The 17,243-nt window shown below is 40.9% G+C and overlaps 1 protein-coding gene across 8 annotated transcripts in view; it reads left to right on the plus strand.

Moving 5' to 3' along the window:
• Positions 1-17,243, plus strand: part of LOC106091448 (neuronal synaptobrevin) — a 50,329-nt gene that overhangs the window by 11,932 nt on the left and 21,154 nt on the right. For 4 of the 8 annotated variants that reach the window (XM_013257980.2, XM_013258012.2, XM_059362462.1 and 1 more), the window contains 2 exons: positions 10,142-10,228; positions 10,426-10,579. In XM_013257980.2, the coding sequence (XP_013113434.1) occupies positions 10,200-10,228; positions 10,426-10,579 (183 nt within the window). In that variant the 5' untranslated portion in view covers positions 10,142-10,199. The remainder of the gene's footprint in view (positions 1-10,141; positions 10,229-10,425; positions 10,580-17,243) is intronic. The other 4 variants (XR_001222005.2, XM_013257995.2, XM_013257974.2 and 1 more) reach the window with 1 other exon arrangement.

Here is a 17,243-nt window from a genome sequence, read left to right on the forward strand (position 1 = left end):
CTTTGGGGAAACGTTTTTATATGGCAAAGTACCTTACAAATATAGCCAGCGTTAGTAAGGGGATAACCACCGCTGAAAAATTTTCTAATGCTCACGCCGGGATTTGAACCCAGGTGCACGGCGTCATAGGCGTACATGCTAATCTCTGCACTACGGAGGCCTTGAGTTGCATTAGACCCCTCGTTACCTGTCCCGAGTATGGTCAAGATCGAATTGTATTTGGATTTATATGGTGTGTTGTATTAGAGCCTAATAAGGCCATGAGCTAATGAAAGCCTCTGTAATTTCCCGAATTTGACCGAATATAGAATAGTAAGTAGTTTTGGCTTCCTCAACATCCTTAGAGACCAATATCCCGGAAGAATATGTTTTTGTTCACATATGCTAATTAAAATTTGGGTATACAAAGCACGGCGCGCCCGATGCGTTTTTTACGTTTTTACACCACTACTGTGGTACAGGGTATTATAACTTAGTGCATTTGTTTGTAACATCCAGAAGGCAGAGATGGACCCATTGATAAGTATACCGTTGGACTCAGAATGTTGTTGTTGTAGCCACATGCTTATATGTGGAGGTGGCGATCCTCTTCTAACTCCATTAGGTGAGCAAGTTCGTTCCGGTCCAAACGACCGATCGCCGCGGGAACATGTTGATCATTGATTATTTAAAGGCGCCTATAATTGGCTTTGTCATATCGAGCATCATAGGTACTCAGTATAAAAGCATGGGCCGGTGCCACCCGGCCTCCTACTGAGACTCTCCGGACTCTCCAAATCGGACAAAAATTGCGGCTTCCAGGGGCTTAAAAAGTCAAATCGGGAGATCAGATTATATGGGAGCCTCATCAGGTTATAGACCGATTTGGACCGTACTTGTAAGGGCTCAAAAAGTTAAATCGGGCGATCGGTTTATATGGGAGCTATACCAGGTTGTAGACCGATTTGAGCCGAACTTGACACAGTTGTTGGAAGTCATAAAAGAACACCACATGCAAAATTTAAGCCAAATCGCACAAAAATTGTGCCTTGTAAGGGCTCAAAAAGCCAAATCGGGCGATCGGTTTATATGGGAGCTATATCAGGTTATAAACCGATTTAAACCCTACTTGGCACAATTGTTGGAAGTCATAAAAGAACACCACACGCAAAATTTCAGCCAAATCGAAGAAAAATTGAGGCTTCCAGGGGCTCAAGAAGTCAAATCAGCAGATCGGTTTATATGGTAGCTATATCTAAATCTGAACCGATATGGCGCATTTTCAATTCCCAACGACCTACATCGATATTAAGTATCTGTGCAAAATTTCAAGCGGCTAGCTTTACACGTTCGACCTCTATCGTGACTTCGACAGGCGGATGGACAGACATGGCTAGATCGACTCAGGATGTCGAGAGCTCAAAATTTCGTGGTGCTACAAATGGAATGACTAGGTTAGTATACCCCCATCCTATGGTGGTGGGTATAAAAACGCAAAATTTTTAACACTTTTTTTTGAAATTCCACAAAAATTTTTGCATTGGTGGTCTCAATTAATTGACCGAATACTGTCTCCATATTTATATACTATGTAGCTTCCATGTGCATTACCCTATAGGGTTTGGCATCATTTCATACAAGTACATGGCATCATACACACACACACTTACACACACATGCAAAAACTTTCAAATCTTGTCACATGTATGTATGTGTGTAGGAGTCTGCATCTGATATGAGAGCATCAATTTCGCAATCTATTTAATGTAATGAAGCGTTTTCGCCAAATCTGATGGAATGGCCATTTCGTTGAGTGTTACAAACAAGTTTTGAATTTATGATGAAACTTGTGGGGAATACTTTTGCCTTGCGTTGTGTTGCAATTATTACGTCGTTTTAACTTTCTGTAAGGCGACTTGTGATGGGCTCATCATATTTTGTTTCTTTTTTATTTTCTTAATTTCAGGGCGTACATGTGGAAGATACTTTAAAATAACTTCACCCAATAAGAAAGAAAGAGTAGAACAGTGTACATGTCAATACATAAAAGCTAAATATGGAACTTTGTTCATATAATAAGACTGTTAAATAATCCTACAGCTTGTGTGAACACAACATATGGTGATAATAATTGATTAAATTTTAATTAAAAAAAGATGGGGTCCAGCTATATTACATTGGTCCATCAAAATGTCTGATAAAGACATGCATTTGATGTATTTCTTTTAAATTTCTTCCATATGCATTCCAAATTGTAACAACTATGTGAGAATTGTAACAAAAACAACAGGAAACGGATTTACTGTGATATGCATGAAGTAGTAGTGGTGCGTATGAGTAATTTTTCACATAATATTGAGTATACGCCAAAATATTATGTGTGAACTTCAATTACAAAAATGCATATGTTAGGTAAGGGAATGTGAATAGAGACAATAGTTATGTGCTAGAACTTCACCTACACCCAATTATCTGGAGGTTGGGAAATGTAAATACGGTTGATGGTATAAGTAGAGCAAAATCCCAATAGGGGCTGTCAGACCAAACTATTTTAGGTTTGTATTTATATGTTAGGTTAGGTTGAAAAGAGGGTGCAGATATTAATCCGCCCCATGTCACTATGGACATACACATAAGCCAGTAATCGGCTTGATGTGGGCTCTAAAAACTATTGGGTTGCCCAAAAAGTAATTGCGGATTTTTCATATAGTCGGCGTTGACAAATTTTTTCACAGCTTGTGACTCTGTAATTGCATTCTTTTGGCTTGCTTTAGAAAAAAAAGTGTAAAAAAAGTATATTTGATTAAAGTTCATTCTAAGTTTTATTAAAAATCCATTTACTTTCTTTTAAAAAATCCGCAATTACTTTTTGGGCAACCCAATATAAAGTAACCTCTAAAAAGAACATTTTAAGTTAATTTTAAGTTTATAGGTGTACTAGCTGAACCGGGCCCGCTCCGCTGCGCCTTCTTTTACTTTATATGGAATAAAATTATCTTTTGAATAGTTATTTTCCACATTTAAAGATCTTTTTGCGAAATAACATGCAACGAAAATATTGGGTTGCCCAAAAAGTAATTGCGGATTTTTCATATAGTCGGCGTTGACAATTTTTTTTCACAGCTTGTGACTCTGTAATTGCATTCTTTCTTCTGTCAGTTATCAGCTGTTACTTTTAGCTTGCTTTAGAAAAAAAGTGTAAAAAAAGTATATTTGATTAAAGTTCATTCTAAGTTTTATTAAAAATGCATTTACTTTCTTTTAAAAAATCCGCAATTACTTTTTGGGCAACCCAATAGTATATGCATATCGCTTGACTACCAGTATTACAATAATGGTCTACGAATTCGCTAGGAGTTTGGATGTTAGATGTACTCCAATCTTAACGAGACTTTATTTCAGTCCGATATTCTCATAATGTTTAGAAGTGCTTTCGGGGTTGAACTGGTCCAGACACTCGACCCTGTGAAAAACATCAGCATCGAGCCCTTCTCTCAAAATACATTTATTTTAACCCCATATTGCCATTGCTTTAAGGTAGAGTTTATAGGCGTCCCCCCAAACCCTTGGCCCAAAATTGGTTATCAAATTCGAATTTCTTATCTCAAATACCTTTCATTTGTGCCTCATATTGGCATGGTAGGTAAATTTTTACCCTTTGGGAGGTGTTTTGGGGAAGGGTCGGTGCCCCAAATACATGTTGCCACATTTGGATATCAGATTCGTATTCTACTCCCAAATACCTTTATTTGAGACCCATATTGCGATGGTCAGTACCAAATGTGGGTATCAATTTCATGCAACTACTCCCCAATACTCTTTCATTTGAGCCCCACATTGACATGGTTGGTAAATATGGCCGCTTTAGGGGTGTCTTGGCGAGTGGGGTGGTCCCCCAAACACTTAGCCCTGTAAATATATCGGATTGCATATATCAATCCACTAAGTACCCGGGGGCAAACTTTTCATATATCAATTGAGTGCAGTCAGATTCAAGTTTAAGCTCAATGATAAGGAGCCTCCTTTTTCCGATTTTCTCATATATCTCTATATCGTTTATTAGAACCCCATTTTGTCATTAGAACCCCATCATGTCCGATTTGGGGTATGGGCCCTAAAAACTATTGGGTTGCCCAAAAAGTAATTGCGGATTTTTTAAAAGAAAGTAAATGCATTTTTAATAAAACTTAGAGTGAACTTTAATCAAATATACTTTTTTTACACTTTTTTTCTAAAGCAAGCTAAAATTAACAGCTGATAACTGACAGAAGAAAGAATGCAATTACAGAGTCACAAGCTGTGAAAAAATTTGTCAACGCCGACTATATGAAAAATCCGCAATTACTTTTTGGGCAACCCAATAGTATATGCATATCGCTTGACTAACAGTATAACAATAAATGTCTTTTTCGGAATCCCATATGATCTTTATTGGACTACGAATTCGCTAGGAGGGTTTAATGTCATTTAAGTTTGGATGTTAAAAGACTTTATTTCAGCCCGATATTCTCATGATGTTCGATTTAGGGGTGTTTTTCGGGGGTAATGTGGTTCCCCAGACACTTGACCCTTGTAAAAAACATCAGCATCGTGCTCTTCTCTCAAATACCATATTGCCATTGATTTAAGGTAGAGTTTATAGGCGTCCCCCCAAACCCTTGGCCCAAAATTGGTTATCAAATTCGAATTTCTTATCTCAAATACCTTTCATTTGTGCCTCATATTGGCATGGTAGGTAAATTTTTACCCTTGGGGGAGTGTTTTGGGGAAGGGGCGGTGCCCCAAATACATGCTGCCACATTTGGATATCAGATTCGTATTCTACTCCCAAATACATTTTTTTGAGACCCATATTGCGATGGTCAGTACCAAAAGTGGGTATCAATTTCGTGCTCTAATCCCCAATACCTTTCATTTGAGCTCCATATTGACATGGTTGGAAAATATGGCCGCTTTAGGGGTGTCTTGGCGAGTGGGGTGGTCTCTCAAACACTTAGCCTTGAAAATATATCAGATTGCATATATTAAATTGCAAATTTTGCCCATTAACATTCCACTAAGTACCCGGGGGCAAACTTTTCATATATCAATGAGTGCAGTCCGATTCCAGTTTAAGCTCAATGATAAGGAGCCTCCTTTTTCCGATTTTCTCATATATCTCTATATCATTTATTACAACCCCATATTGGCAATAGCCTCGAAATTGAATATCAAATTTGTTTTCTAATCTCAAATACTTTTCATTTAAACCCCTTATTGCAAAAGTCAGCAAATATGTCCGGTTTGGAGTATGGGCCCTAAAAACTATTGGGTTGCCCAAAAAGTAATTGCGGATTTTTTAAAAGAAAGTAAATGCATTTTTAATAAAGCTTAGAATGAACTTTAATCAACTTTTTTTAAACTTTTTTTCTAAAGCAAGCTAAAAGTAACAGCTGATAACTGACAAAAGAAAGAATGCAATTACAAAGTCACAAGCTGTGAAAAAATTTGTCAACGCCGACTATATGAAAAATCCGCAATTACTTTTTGGGCAACCCAATATCAATATCGAGCTCCACTGTCTTGAGGACTCAAATTGTCTTGGTGAGCAAATACGTCCTATTTGGGGGCTGTTATGGGGGTGTGAAGTCCCCTAGACAGTTTGTCTCGAATATTGACATCAGATTCGTAGTCTACTCCCAAATACCTTGCATTTGAGCCCCATATTTCCATAGTCAGCAATATTGCCAGTAGCCTAGAAACTGGATATAAAGTTACCTTTCATTTAAACCCCTTATTGCAAAAATCAGCAAATACGTCCGGTTTCGGGTATGGGCCCTAAAAACTATCAATATCGAGCTCCACTGTCTTGAAGAGCAAATACGTCCTATTTGGGGGCTGTTATGGGGGTGTGAAGTCCCCTAGACAGTTTGTCTCGAATATTGACATCAGATTCGTAGTCTACTCCCAAATACCTTTCGTTTGAGCCCCATATTTCCATAGTCGGCAAACATGACCAGTTTGGGGGGTGTTTTGGGGGAGGGGTGGCCATTCAGTGACTTAGCATTGAAAATATATTAGATTCATGTTGTATACTAAAATACCTCTTTTTTGAGCCCCATATTGCAATGGTCAGCAAATACTTCCTATTTGGGTGGTGTTATGTGGGTGGGGTGGCCCCATGGACACTTTTCCCGAACATTGATATCAGATTCTTGCTTTAATCCCAAAGACCTTTCATTTGAGCCCCATATTGCTTTGGTCGTAAATTTGTCTTTATAGGGGGTTGTTCTCGGGGATTGGCGGCCCTCAAAGACTTGGTCCCACATCTGGTTATCAGATTTGTATTTCACTCCCAAAAGCCTTTCATTTGAGTCCCATATTGCCATGGTGGGTATATAGTATGTCCGATTTTGGGGTGTTTTGGGGGTTTGGGGTGGTCCCCCAAACACTTGGTCGGACAATTGAATATCAGATACGTTTTCTAATCTCAAATACCTTTCATTTGAGTCCCATATTGTCGTGATTGGTCTATATATATACATTTGGTGGGTTTTGGAGGTGGGGCGGCCCCCCTAGGTACCCCATACCCCAAACACTTTGTCGGACAATTGAATATCAGATATGTTTTCTAATTCTAAATACCTTTCATATGAGTCCCATATTGTCGTGATTGGTCCATATTTACATTTGGTGGGTTTTGCGGTGGGGCGGCCAAACACTTGGTCGGACAATTGAATATCAGATACGTTTTCTAATCTTCAATACCTTTCATTTGAGTCCCATATTGTCGTGATTGGTCTATATATACATTTGGTGGGTTTTGGCGGTGGGCCGGCCCCCCTAGGTACCCCATCCGAAATTTGGTTACAAAATGTTTGTTTTTAGGTTACCATAAGAGAGCACACAAAGTTTCGCTTAAATCGCACCACCCATCTCCGAGATCTGGCGTTTCTGAAAATTAGGGCAAGGGGGAGGGCCCGCCCCCCCTTCAAATATCAGAAAATGTAGTACCCTATTATAACCACGGGATCATTATACACCATCTGTGAAAATTTCAAGAAAATCGTTTCAGCCGTTTTTGTTTCTATAAGGAACAAATAAACACAAATTTATTTTTATATTTAAGAAGAAGAAGAAGATAACCTTAATCAAAGAAGAAGGGTCCCTTTATTTTGCTATATATCTGCGATATATCCGAGATAAGTAGACCGGTAAAAGCGAATTTTCATTTGTACCGTAATAGTTAAGGCTCAACGATATAACCTCCAAAAATTGATTTTTTTTAATTTTTTGGATTTGTAACTCGCCTTTCGTTGGCCTTTCATGAAGGCCATCGTAACGCAGAGGTTAGCATGTCCGCCTATAACGCTGAACGCCTGGGTTCGAATCCTGGCGAGACCATCAGCAAAAATTTTCACCGGTGGTTTTCCCCTCTTAATGCTGGCAACATTTGTTAGGTACTATGCCATGTAAAACTTCTCTCCAAAGAGGTGTCGCTCTGCGCCACGCCGTTCGGACTCGGCTCTAAAAAGGAGGACCCTTATCATTGAGCTTAAACTTGAATCGGACTGCACGCATTGATATGTGAGAATTTTCCCCCTGTTCCTTAATGGAATGTTCATGGGCAAAATTTGCAATTTGCAACTCGCATAACTTTTGACCGAAGGATCGGACCTTAGCATATATCGCGGCAAAAATAAAGCTTTGACAGAACATTTGTCCCATTAGCCGAACATATGAGATTTCCAAGTGCCTAGATCTTCTGTGGTCCTTCTCCAACCTATGAAACCTAGTTTAAGAACAGCGAACATACTGGTCTCATATCGATGAGTGCTGTCCGATCCAAGTGCAAACTCAATGATAATGGAACTTCTTTTTATTGCCGAGTCTGAACAGCTTGCAGCAGAGCGACACCACTTAGCACAGAAGTTTACACGGCTGATTATCTAAGGTAATATCTCACAAGTGTCATCAGCACTAGGTGGGGTGACCACACTGGCACGGCATAGCTGTGAGCACCACACAGACTGGGACTTTGAGGTCTGATCTGTGTGGTGTTTATTTTCCGCAGTTGGGGATAGTGGAATGCTACATACGGAGTAGCTGCAACAGAGCGACGGAGTAGCTGCAGCAGAGCCACACCGATTGGTAGCGAAGTTTACACGGCTGATTATCTAAGGTAATATCTCACAAGTGTCGCCCGGCACGGGATAGCTGAGAGCAACACACAGGCTGTGATTTTGAGGTCGGATCTGTATGGTGTTTATTTTCCGCAGGTTGGGGATAGTGGAATGCTACATACGGAGTAGCTGCAACAGAGCGACGGAGTAGCTGCAGCAGAGCGACACTGATTGGTAGCGAAGTTTACACGGCTGATTATATAAGGTAATATCTCACAAGTGTCGCCCGGCACGGGATAGCTGTGAGCACCACACAGACTGGGACTTTGAGGTCTGATCTGTATGGTGTTTATTTTCCGCAGGTTGGGGATAGTGGACTGCTACATACGGAGTAGCTGCAATGGCAGTCGCGGACAATAGGCGCGGTATTGAGCGGATAGACCCAGTAAGAAGCCGGGCGGCACCGGCTCTTGCATAAATATTGAGTGCCTATGATGCTCGATATGGCAAGGCGAGTTATTGGTGCCTTAAAATAACCAATAACGTTGCCGCGGCCAGAACGTTCCTTTGGCCCGGAACGAGCGTACTTACCTGCAGAAGCTTGACGAGGGTCTCTACCTCCAAACGAAATCGTGGCTACAACAACAACATCCATCGCTGAAAGTTTTTCAAATGTTCTCACAGTGCTTTGAAACCAGGCGTACAGCGCCAAAGGCGAACATGCTAACTTCTAAGCTACGATGGACGCCAGGTTTAAGTGGCAGTCTGCAATCAGGATCGCTTAGACATTTTCGTCAAGATACTTCAGGAAGATGCCTTATAGCTCCTACCGTTGAAGTGGCAATCTGCAATCAGGATCGCTTAGATATTTTCGACAATAGTGATACTTAAGGAAGAAGCCTTCTAGCTCCTATCTTTGAAATATCCAGATTGCTTTAAAAATTGTTTAAAAAGCGTAACAACTTGCGAATGTTTACATCTGCTAATTCAGACTAGTCCTTAAGAAGAACTTCTTCTGCTTACCAGTGGGACACCCACACAACTAATGTTCTATTGAGTTGCCCAAAAAGTAATTGCGGATTTTTTAAAAGAAAGTAAATGCATTTTTAATGAAACTTAGAATGAACTTTAATCAAATATACTGTTTTTACACTTTTTTTCTAAAGCAAGCTCAAAGTAACAGCTGATAACTGACAGAAGAAAGAATGCAATTACCGAGTCACAAGCTGTGAAAAAATTTGTCAACGCCGACTATATGAAAAATCCGCAATTACTTTTTGGGCAACCCAATATATGTAGTCACCGCTACCTCGACATCCTTCGTTACCCTCAGTCTATGAGCATGTTTTCTGATCCCAACAGTGAGCTGTCATGACGGACACAATGACTGAGATCTGTGCTCTAACCCAAACTGTTCACAGTGGGCCAAACTGTTCACCTGGGCGGCTAAAAAAAGCCAAACTTTTGATATTTTTAAATTAACTATTTATGTCTCCTTAACGGTATACAATGGCATAGTACATTTTTTAGATCTTGTCAAGCCCTAAATCATGCAAATCGGTTCAGTAGATTATAAGTTATAGCCCCTTAAAGTTGGAGAATGGGAAAATGGTCAAATTTGACAACCTGTATTTGACCCTGTATTAAAGGTATAGACCAACCTGAAAGCCTATGTCCTCCTCTACAAATGTCTGGAAAATTTTTTACCGCTCATATCAACTGGTAAAAATTGTGGACTTACTTCAAATTTTTTCCCCGTTTGGCCCACTGTGCGACAGCAAAGAGTTTGAACTTTCTAAGTCTAGAGTGGTCCCTACATTTTGAGGCGTTCACAACCCGTATTTTGTGACCATCTGTCATTCGTTGGCATTCAGACCTTATCCTGAAGACTTAGCTTATATGTCGCTGGATCAATACCCACAAATTGTTTGTGGAATTGTTTTCTGGTTATGTCTTTAACACCCAACTATAGTTCATTCAAATTTGTAACTAATGAAAAATTTTTGGTTTTATTTATTTATTTTAATAAAATTGGATTGGATTGGATTGTGTGGCCACAGTTAAAAAGTAAAATTTTGGTGCTACAACCTTATTAAAGTTTATTTTTAACAAAAAAAAATGGGCAAGAAAGATAAGAAAAAAGAAGAGTAAGTCATCAACAACTAATTCTTATAAGCTTTGTTGAATATCTGAACATTTGTAGTAAGGCTAATCAACAATCAAAGTACAATCACGAGATAAGCTCTTAACATTCTCATCGTAAAAGTTGAACAACTTTTTGCAAATTTTTTTTTTATTAAAATTTTAGATTTTTGTTTTAATGGACTTTGTTGCTTTCGTTTAGGGCGGATCCAGCACCAGCAGGCGATGCTCCACCAGCCGGTGATGCCCCACCAGCAGGTGAGGGAGGAGATGGCGAGATTGTCGGAGGACCACGCAATCCTCAACAGATTGCGGCACAAAAGCGATTACAACAAACCCAGGCACAAGTCGATGAGGTAAGTCATAACAATGGTTGTGGGCCTATTTTGAATGATAAGTTTTTACGTGGTGCAAAACATTTACAAAGTATTGGGCTGCCCAAAAAGTAATTGCGGATTTTTTAAAAGAAAGTTAATGCATTTTTAATAAAACTTAGAATGAACTTTAATCGAATATACTTTTTTTACACTTTTTTTCTAAAGCAAGCTGAAAGCAAAAGCTGATAACTGACAGAAGAAAGAATGCAATCACAGAGTCACAAGCTGTGAAAAAGTTTGTCAACGCCGACTATATGAAAAATCCGCAATTACTTTTTGGGCAACCCAATATTAGATCACTTTCAATGAAGACGAAAAAAATCTCCAATGCTTTCAATGTCAACCTGTAGTACAAAGCAAACCCTAAATTTCGCTTGGATTATGTCAATGCAGTTCTTATTGCAACGAAAATTTCGTTAGAACTGCGTACCGCCCTTAAAAAAAAAAATAAAACATTTAAAATTTTTGCTAAAAACCATACTATTTTCCACGTCTAAATAATGAAATTGGCGTAGGCCACAGTGTTCTTTATCTCATAAAAGTCCACTAAAATACATTAGGGACACACATTCCACTAATTGGCGTCAATCCCAGACCAATAACAGCCAACAAACTAACTAAGTTTCCCATGAAGAAAGGGCCTAAGGGGCCTCTTTTTTTACACCTAGTCCGAACGGCGTGCCGTATAGCGACACAACTTGATAGAGAAGTTTTAGCAAATGTAGCCAGCATTAGAAAGAGGATAAGCACCGCTGAAAATTTTTCTGATGTTCACGCCGTGGTTTGAACCCAGGCGTACGGCGTCATAGACAGCATGCTAACCATTGCGCCACGGTGGCCTCCAGTAATTAACATAAGGAGACTACAAAACTACTCTAGTTGTTCGTCGGAGGTTAACATCTTGAAAAGCTTTGGGCGGTTAATAGTCGACAATGGCAGCATTCAGCTGCTGTCTTCTGCATCAGAAGCGTTTTATGTTAGCTGTTAGTTGGGAGCGGTTTACTTTATTGTACTGTCTCTAGATACCCATCATATGGGACAGTAGTTGAACTGCTTTATAGGTTTTCTTTTGTAACGCTGCACCTCTCGCTCTAGATTGTGAGAATTCCAAAGATTAAGAATACAATGAATTAAGAAAACAAAAAACACCATTCTACCATGACTGGATTTAATATGTCTCCTGCTTTTCAATCAATTGGCGAGCCCACAGTGAAGTCAACAAGGTTTCTTTGTCTGATGATGACATGATTGTACAATCTTTTGCCTATAGAAGAATGGGAGTATTAATGCCGCTAAAGGGCTTTCGGTAAAAATGAAAATAACATTTAAAAAAAAAAAAGTTTACCCAATTTTGACATTAATGAATATAAATTTTTGGGAAATTTTCTATAAAATAAACATAAAAAAACGAGTTTCTACGAAAAAATTAATTTTGAACAGGTCTAGAATATAGGCCTAAGATCAATGGGTTTCCAAACAGTAGATTTCTGACCAATAGGCCTGTTACCAATCAGAGAACAGCAGCAAGCCACCTTAAAAATAAGTGCACGTGGTAGCCATGCAGCAAATGGCATGCTCACGCCTTATACTAGTAATCGCTGTTGACGCTTACGACTCTCAACGACCAAAACATAAAATACTCCTTTGAATTCGTTGAGCTACTTACGAGGACTCAAAAAAAGCAAGTGCAAAAAAAACAACGGAGTATATATATGCCGATCAACAAAACTTGATGTCTCATTCCTCTGCTTGCTTTGGCTTCATATGGCACTCATCTGAGTGGTCTTCATTTGCAAACAACACACGATGTCTGTCGATCAAATTGAAAATCACATCCACTTAACTATTAGTAAAACGATCGCACATCTCTTACTCTATTGGATTTGTGCGTGTGTTTCTAACTAACTTTGTTTTTATGTGGCATGCGATATAGACAATTGCTTTCACCAAAGAGGCCGATCGATGGGTCCATAACAGATAGGCCCCTGACCGATCCTAAGCGATTGGACTCTGGCCAATAGATTTCTAACCGATAGGTATCCGACCAATATGTGACTATGACACCGAAGACCTGGGTTCGAATCCTGGTGATAAGTTAGTCTTTGACTAATTCATCAAAATAGATGTTAGACCGACAGATATCTTATCTACATGGTTTTGGCCCATAGATCTCAGATAGTCTTGTCTCTAACCGATAGGTCGCTGACCGATAGGTCTCTGATGGATTGGTTCCTAAGCGATTGCACTCTGACCAATAGATTTCTAAGCGATAGGCATCTGACCAATATGTGACTATGACACCGAAGACCTGGGTTCGAATACTGGTGAGAAGTCAAAATAGATGTTAGACCGATAGATTTCTTATCTACATGGTTATGGCCCATAGATCTCAGATAGTCTTGTCTCTAACCGATAGGTCCTTGACCGATAGGTCCCTGACCGATAGGTCCCTGACCGATAGGTCCCTGACCGAAAGGTCCCTGACCGATAGGTCCCTGGCCGATAGGTCCCTGACCGATAGGTCCCTGACCGATAGGTCCCTGACCGATAGGTCCCTGACCGATAGGTCCCTGACCGATAGGTCCCTGACCGATAGGTCCCTGACCGATAGGTCCCTGACCGATAGGTCCCTGACCGATAGGTCCCTGACCGATAGGTCACTGACCGATAGGTCCCTGACCGATAGGTCCCTGACTGATAGGTTCCTGACCGATAGGTCCCTGACCGATAGGTGCCTAACCGATAGGTCCCTGACCGATAGGTCCCTGACCGATAGGTCCCTGACCGATAGGTCCCTGACCGATAGGTCCCTGACCGATAGGTCCTTGACCGATAGGTCCCTGACCGATAGGTCCCTGACCGATAGGTCCCTGACCGATAGGTCCCTGACCGATAGGTCCCTGACCGATAGGTCCCTGACCGATAGGTCCCTGACCGATAGGTCCCTGACCGATAGGTCCCTGACCGATATGTCCCTGACCGATAGGTCCCTGACCGATAGGTCCCTGACCGATAGGTCCCTGACCGATAGGTCCCTGACCGATAGGTCCCTGACCGATAGGTCCCTGACCGATAGGTCCCTGACCGATAGGTCCCTGACCGATAGGTCCCTGACCGATAGGTCCCTGACCGATAGGTCCCTGACCGATAGGTCCCTGACCGATAGGTCCCTGACCGATAGGTCCCTGACCGATAGGTCCCTGACCGATAGGTCCCTGACCGATAGGTCCCTGACCGATAGGTCCCTGACCGATAGGTCCCTGACCGATAGGTCCCTGACCGATAGGTCCCTGACCGATAGGTCCCTGACCGATTGGTCCCTGACCGATAGGCCCCAGGCCGATAGGCCCCTGACCGATAGCTCCCTGACCGATAGGTCCCTGACCGATAGGTCCCTGACCGATAGGTCCCTGACCGATAGATTCCTGATCGAAAGATCCCTGATCGAAAGATCCCTGATCGAAAGATCCTCGATCGAAAGATCCGTGATCGAAAGGTCCCTGATCGAAAGATCCGTGATCGAAAGATCCGCGATCGAAAGATCCGTGATCGAAAGCTCCCAGATCGAAATATACCTGATCGAAATATCCCTGATCGAAATATCCCTGATCGATAGGACTCTGATGGATTGGTTCTAATTCTAAAATAGATGTTAGACCGAAAGATTTCTTATCTACATGAGTTTGACCGATGGTCTTGTCTGTAACCGATAGATGTCCCTAACCGATAGGTCGCTGACTGAAATATCTCTGACCGATAGATCACTGACGGATTGGGCCCTAAGCGACTGGGCTCTGACAAATATATAAGACCTACAAGTCTTAGACCAATAGGGTGTGATATGTAGGACTGAAAACTCTCGGATCATTTTTGTCTCTGAGGTCTCTCTAATGAATAGGTTTTTGAAGGAAAGATTTGTGACGGACCGATAATTCGCCTACCTATAGGTATCAGGTCGATAGGTCTGAAGAATAGATCCCACACGGGTATCTTTTTAAACGATAGCTCTTAGAGTTCGAGGAGACTGTTACACTCTACGGGGCTTGGACTTCATACACCTACATTCCACAAATGCAATTTTCAGCAAAGTTGGAGAGTATTTGTGCCTCCAGTAGCTTGGCCACAGGCGAGTGAAGGGAAATCTGTCCGTATGACAGTTTCAGTGGCGAAATTGCTCTGCCCATTTTCAAATGCCGTGTTCAAAGACAAATTGAGATGTTGTTGGGCCCCGTGTCTGCACCCGAAGTATTAAACATTCGCATGGGCCAAGCGAATTAGATGATTTGGTATCGCAGTTGACTTCAATAGCTGCGTCCAAGATTGTTGTAGTCACGATAGCTGTAAGTATATAGACCGATTGATTTCTGAGGTTATTCTAGATGTAACTCCAGAAATCTTGCGTTTCAAATTGAGCTGCCAATAATGACCGGCAGTTAGATTAACTCGTTTCGCTGGGAACATAAATAGATGACTGGTGTCATGGGTTCCTGTGTTGAATGCGAGATAGATGTAAGTGTCCTGTGGTTCATGCAGTACAAACCATATAGGAAACGAGTTTAGAGTCTTACACCATGTGGATTTCAATAGTTCTGGCCATCCTAGGCAGGATTTTCTTCTAATCTGTAATGGATGGCGGGAGTCTGCCAACAACTATATTGGGTCGGTATTATTAGCTTCTCTACAAACAAGCTGTACTATTTAGGACAGGGGGCAATAGACATCAGCTCGTTTAATGTCACGAGCAGAAGAATGACTATAAGACAGTACTGCCAACTACAGGGGAATAAGTCTTCTTTCTATCGCATACAAAACACTTTCGAGCGTTTGGTGTGAGAGAATGAAGTCGAGAGTCAATGAGAAAATTTGATATTATCGATGTGGCTGTAGACCTTGGTTAGTCCACCATACACTATTATTAAGTTGAAAACATGAATCGGCCAAAACTCATTAATATTAATGAGAGAAGTCTTCCCTTTTTATACCCACCACCGAAGGATGGGGATATATTCATTTTGTCATTCCGTTTGCAACACATCGAAATATCCATTTCCGACTCTATAAAGTATATACAATATATTCTTGATCAGCGTAAAAATCTAAGAAGATCTAGCCATGTCCGTCCGTCTGTCTGTTGAAATCACGACACAGTCTTTAAAAATAGAGATATTGAGCTGAAACTTTGCACAGATTCTTTTTTTGTTCATAAGCAGGTTAAGTTCGAAGATGGGCTATATCGGACTATATCTTCATATAGCCTCCATTTAGATCGATCCGTCGATTTAGGGTCTTAGGCACATAAAAGTCACATTTTTTATCCGATTTTGCTGAAATTTGGGACAGTGAGTTGTATTAGGCCCTTCGCCTACCTTGCTCAAGTTGGCCCAAATCGGTTTAGATTTGGATATAGCTGCCATATAGACCGATCTCTCGATTTAAGGTCTTGGGCCCATAAAAGGCGCATTTATTGTCCGATTTTCCAAAACTTGGGACAGTGAGTTGTGTTAGGCCCTCCGATATACTTCTTCAATTTAGCCCAGATCGGTCCAGATTTGGACATAGCTGCCATATATACCGATCCGCCGATTTAGGGTCGTAGGCCCATATAAACCACATTTATTCTCCGATTTAGCCAAAATTTGGGACAGTGAGTTGTGTTAGGCCCTTTGACATCATTCTTCAATTTGGTCCAGATCGGTGCAGATTTGGATATAGCTGCCACATAGACCGATTCCTCGATTTAAAGTCTTTGGCCCATAAAAGGGGCATTCATTGTCCGATATCGTCGAAATTTGGGATAGTGAGTTGTGTTAGGCCCTTCGACATCATTCTTCAATTTGGCTCAGATCGATCCAGATTTGGATATAGCTGCCATATAGACTGATCTCTCGATTTTAGGCTTTGGGCCCACAAAAGGCGCATTTATTGTCCGATGTCTACGAAATTTGGGACAGTGAGTTAAGTTAAGCCCCTCGACATACTCCTGCAATATGGCACAGATCGGTCCAGATTTGAATATAGCTGCCATATAGACAGATCTCTCGATATAAGGTTTTGAGCCCATAAAAGGCGCATTTATTGTCCGACTTCGCCGAAATTTGGGACAATGAGTTGTGTTGGGCCCTTCGACCTTCTTGTTTATTTTGGCTTAGATCGACCCAGATTTGGATATAGCTGCCATATAGACCGATCTCTCGATTTAAGATTTTGGGGCCATAGATGCCACATTTAATGTCCGATTTCGCCGAAATTTGGGACACTGAGTTTTGTAAGGCTCTTCGACATTTTTCTGAAACTTGGCCCAAAAAGGTTCAGATTTCGATATAGCTGCCATATAGACCGATATTTCGATTTAATGTTTTGGCCACATAAAAGGTGCATTTATAGTCCGATTTCACTGAAATTTAACACAGTGACTTATGTTAGGCTTTTCGACATCCGTGTCGTATATAGTTCAGACTGGCGTATTTTTAGATGTAGCTACTAAAAAGATCAATATTTTGTTATACAAAATTGAGCAATGACTTGTACTTATTAGTATTTGGTCCAAATTGGAAGATATTTCGACATAGCTGCTATGGGGCATAAGGCATCCATTTTTCACCGGATTTTGACGAAAGGGGTTTACATATTGGGTTGCCCAAAA

Source organism: Stomoxys calcitrans, chromosome 1 (genome assembly GCF_963082655.1).
Source record: "Stomoxys calcitrans chromosome 1, idStoCalc2.1, whole genome shotgun sequence".
Taxonomy (NCBI): domain Eukaryota; kingdom Metazoa; phylum Arthropoda; class Insecta; order Diptera; family Muscidae; genus Stomoxys; species Stomoxys calcitrans.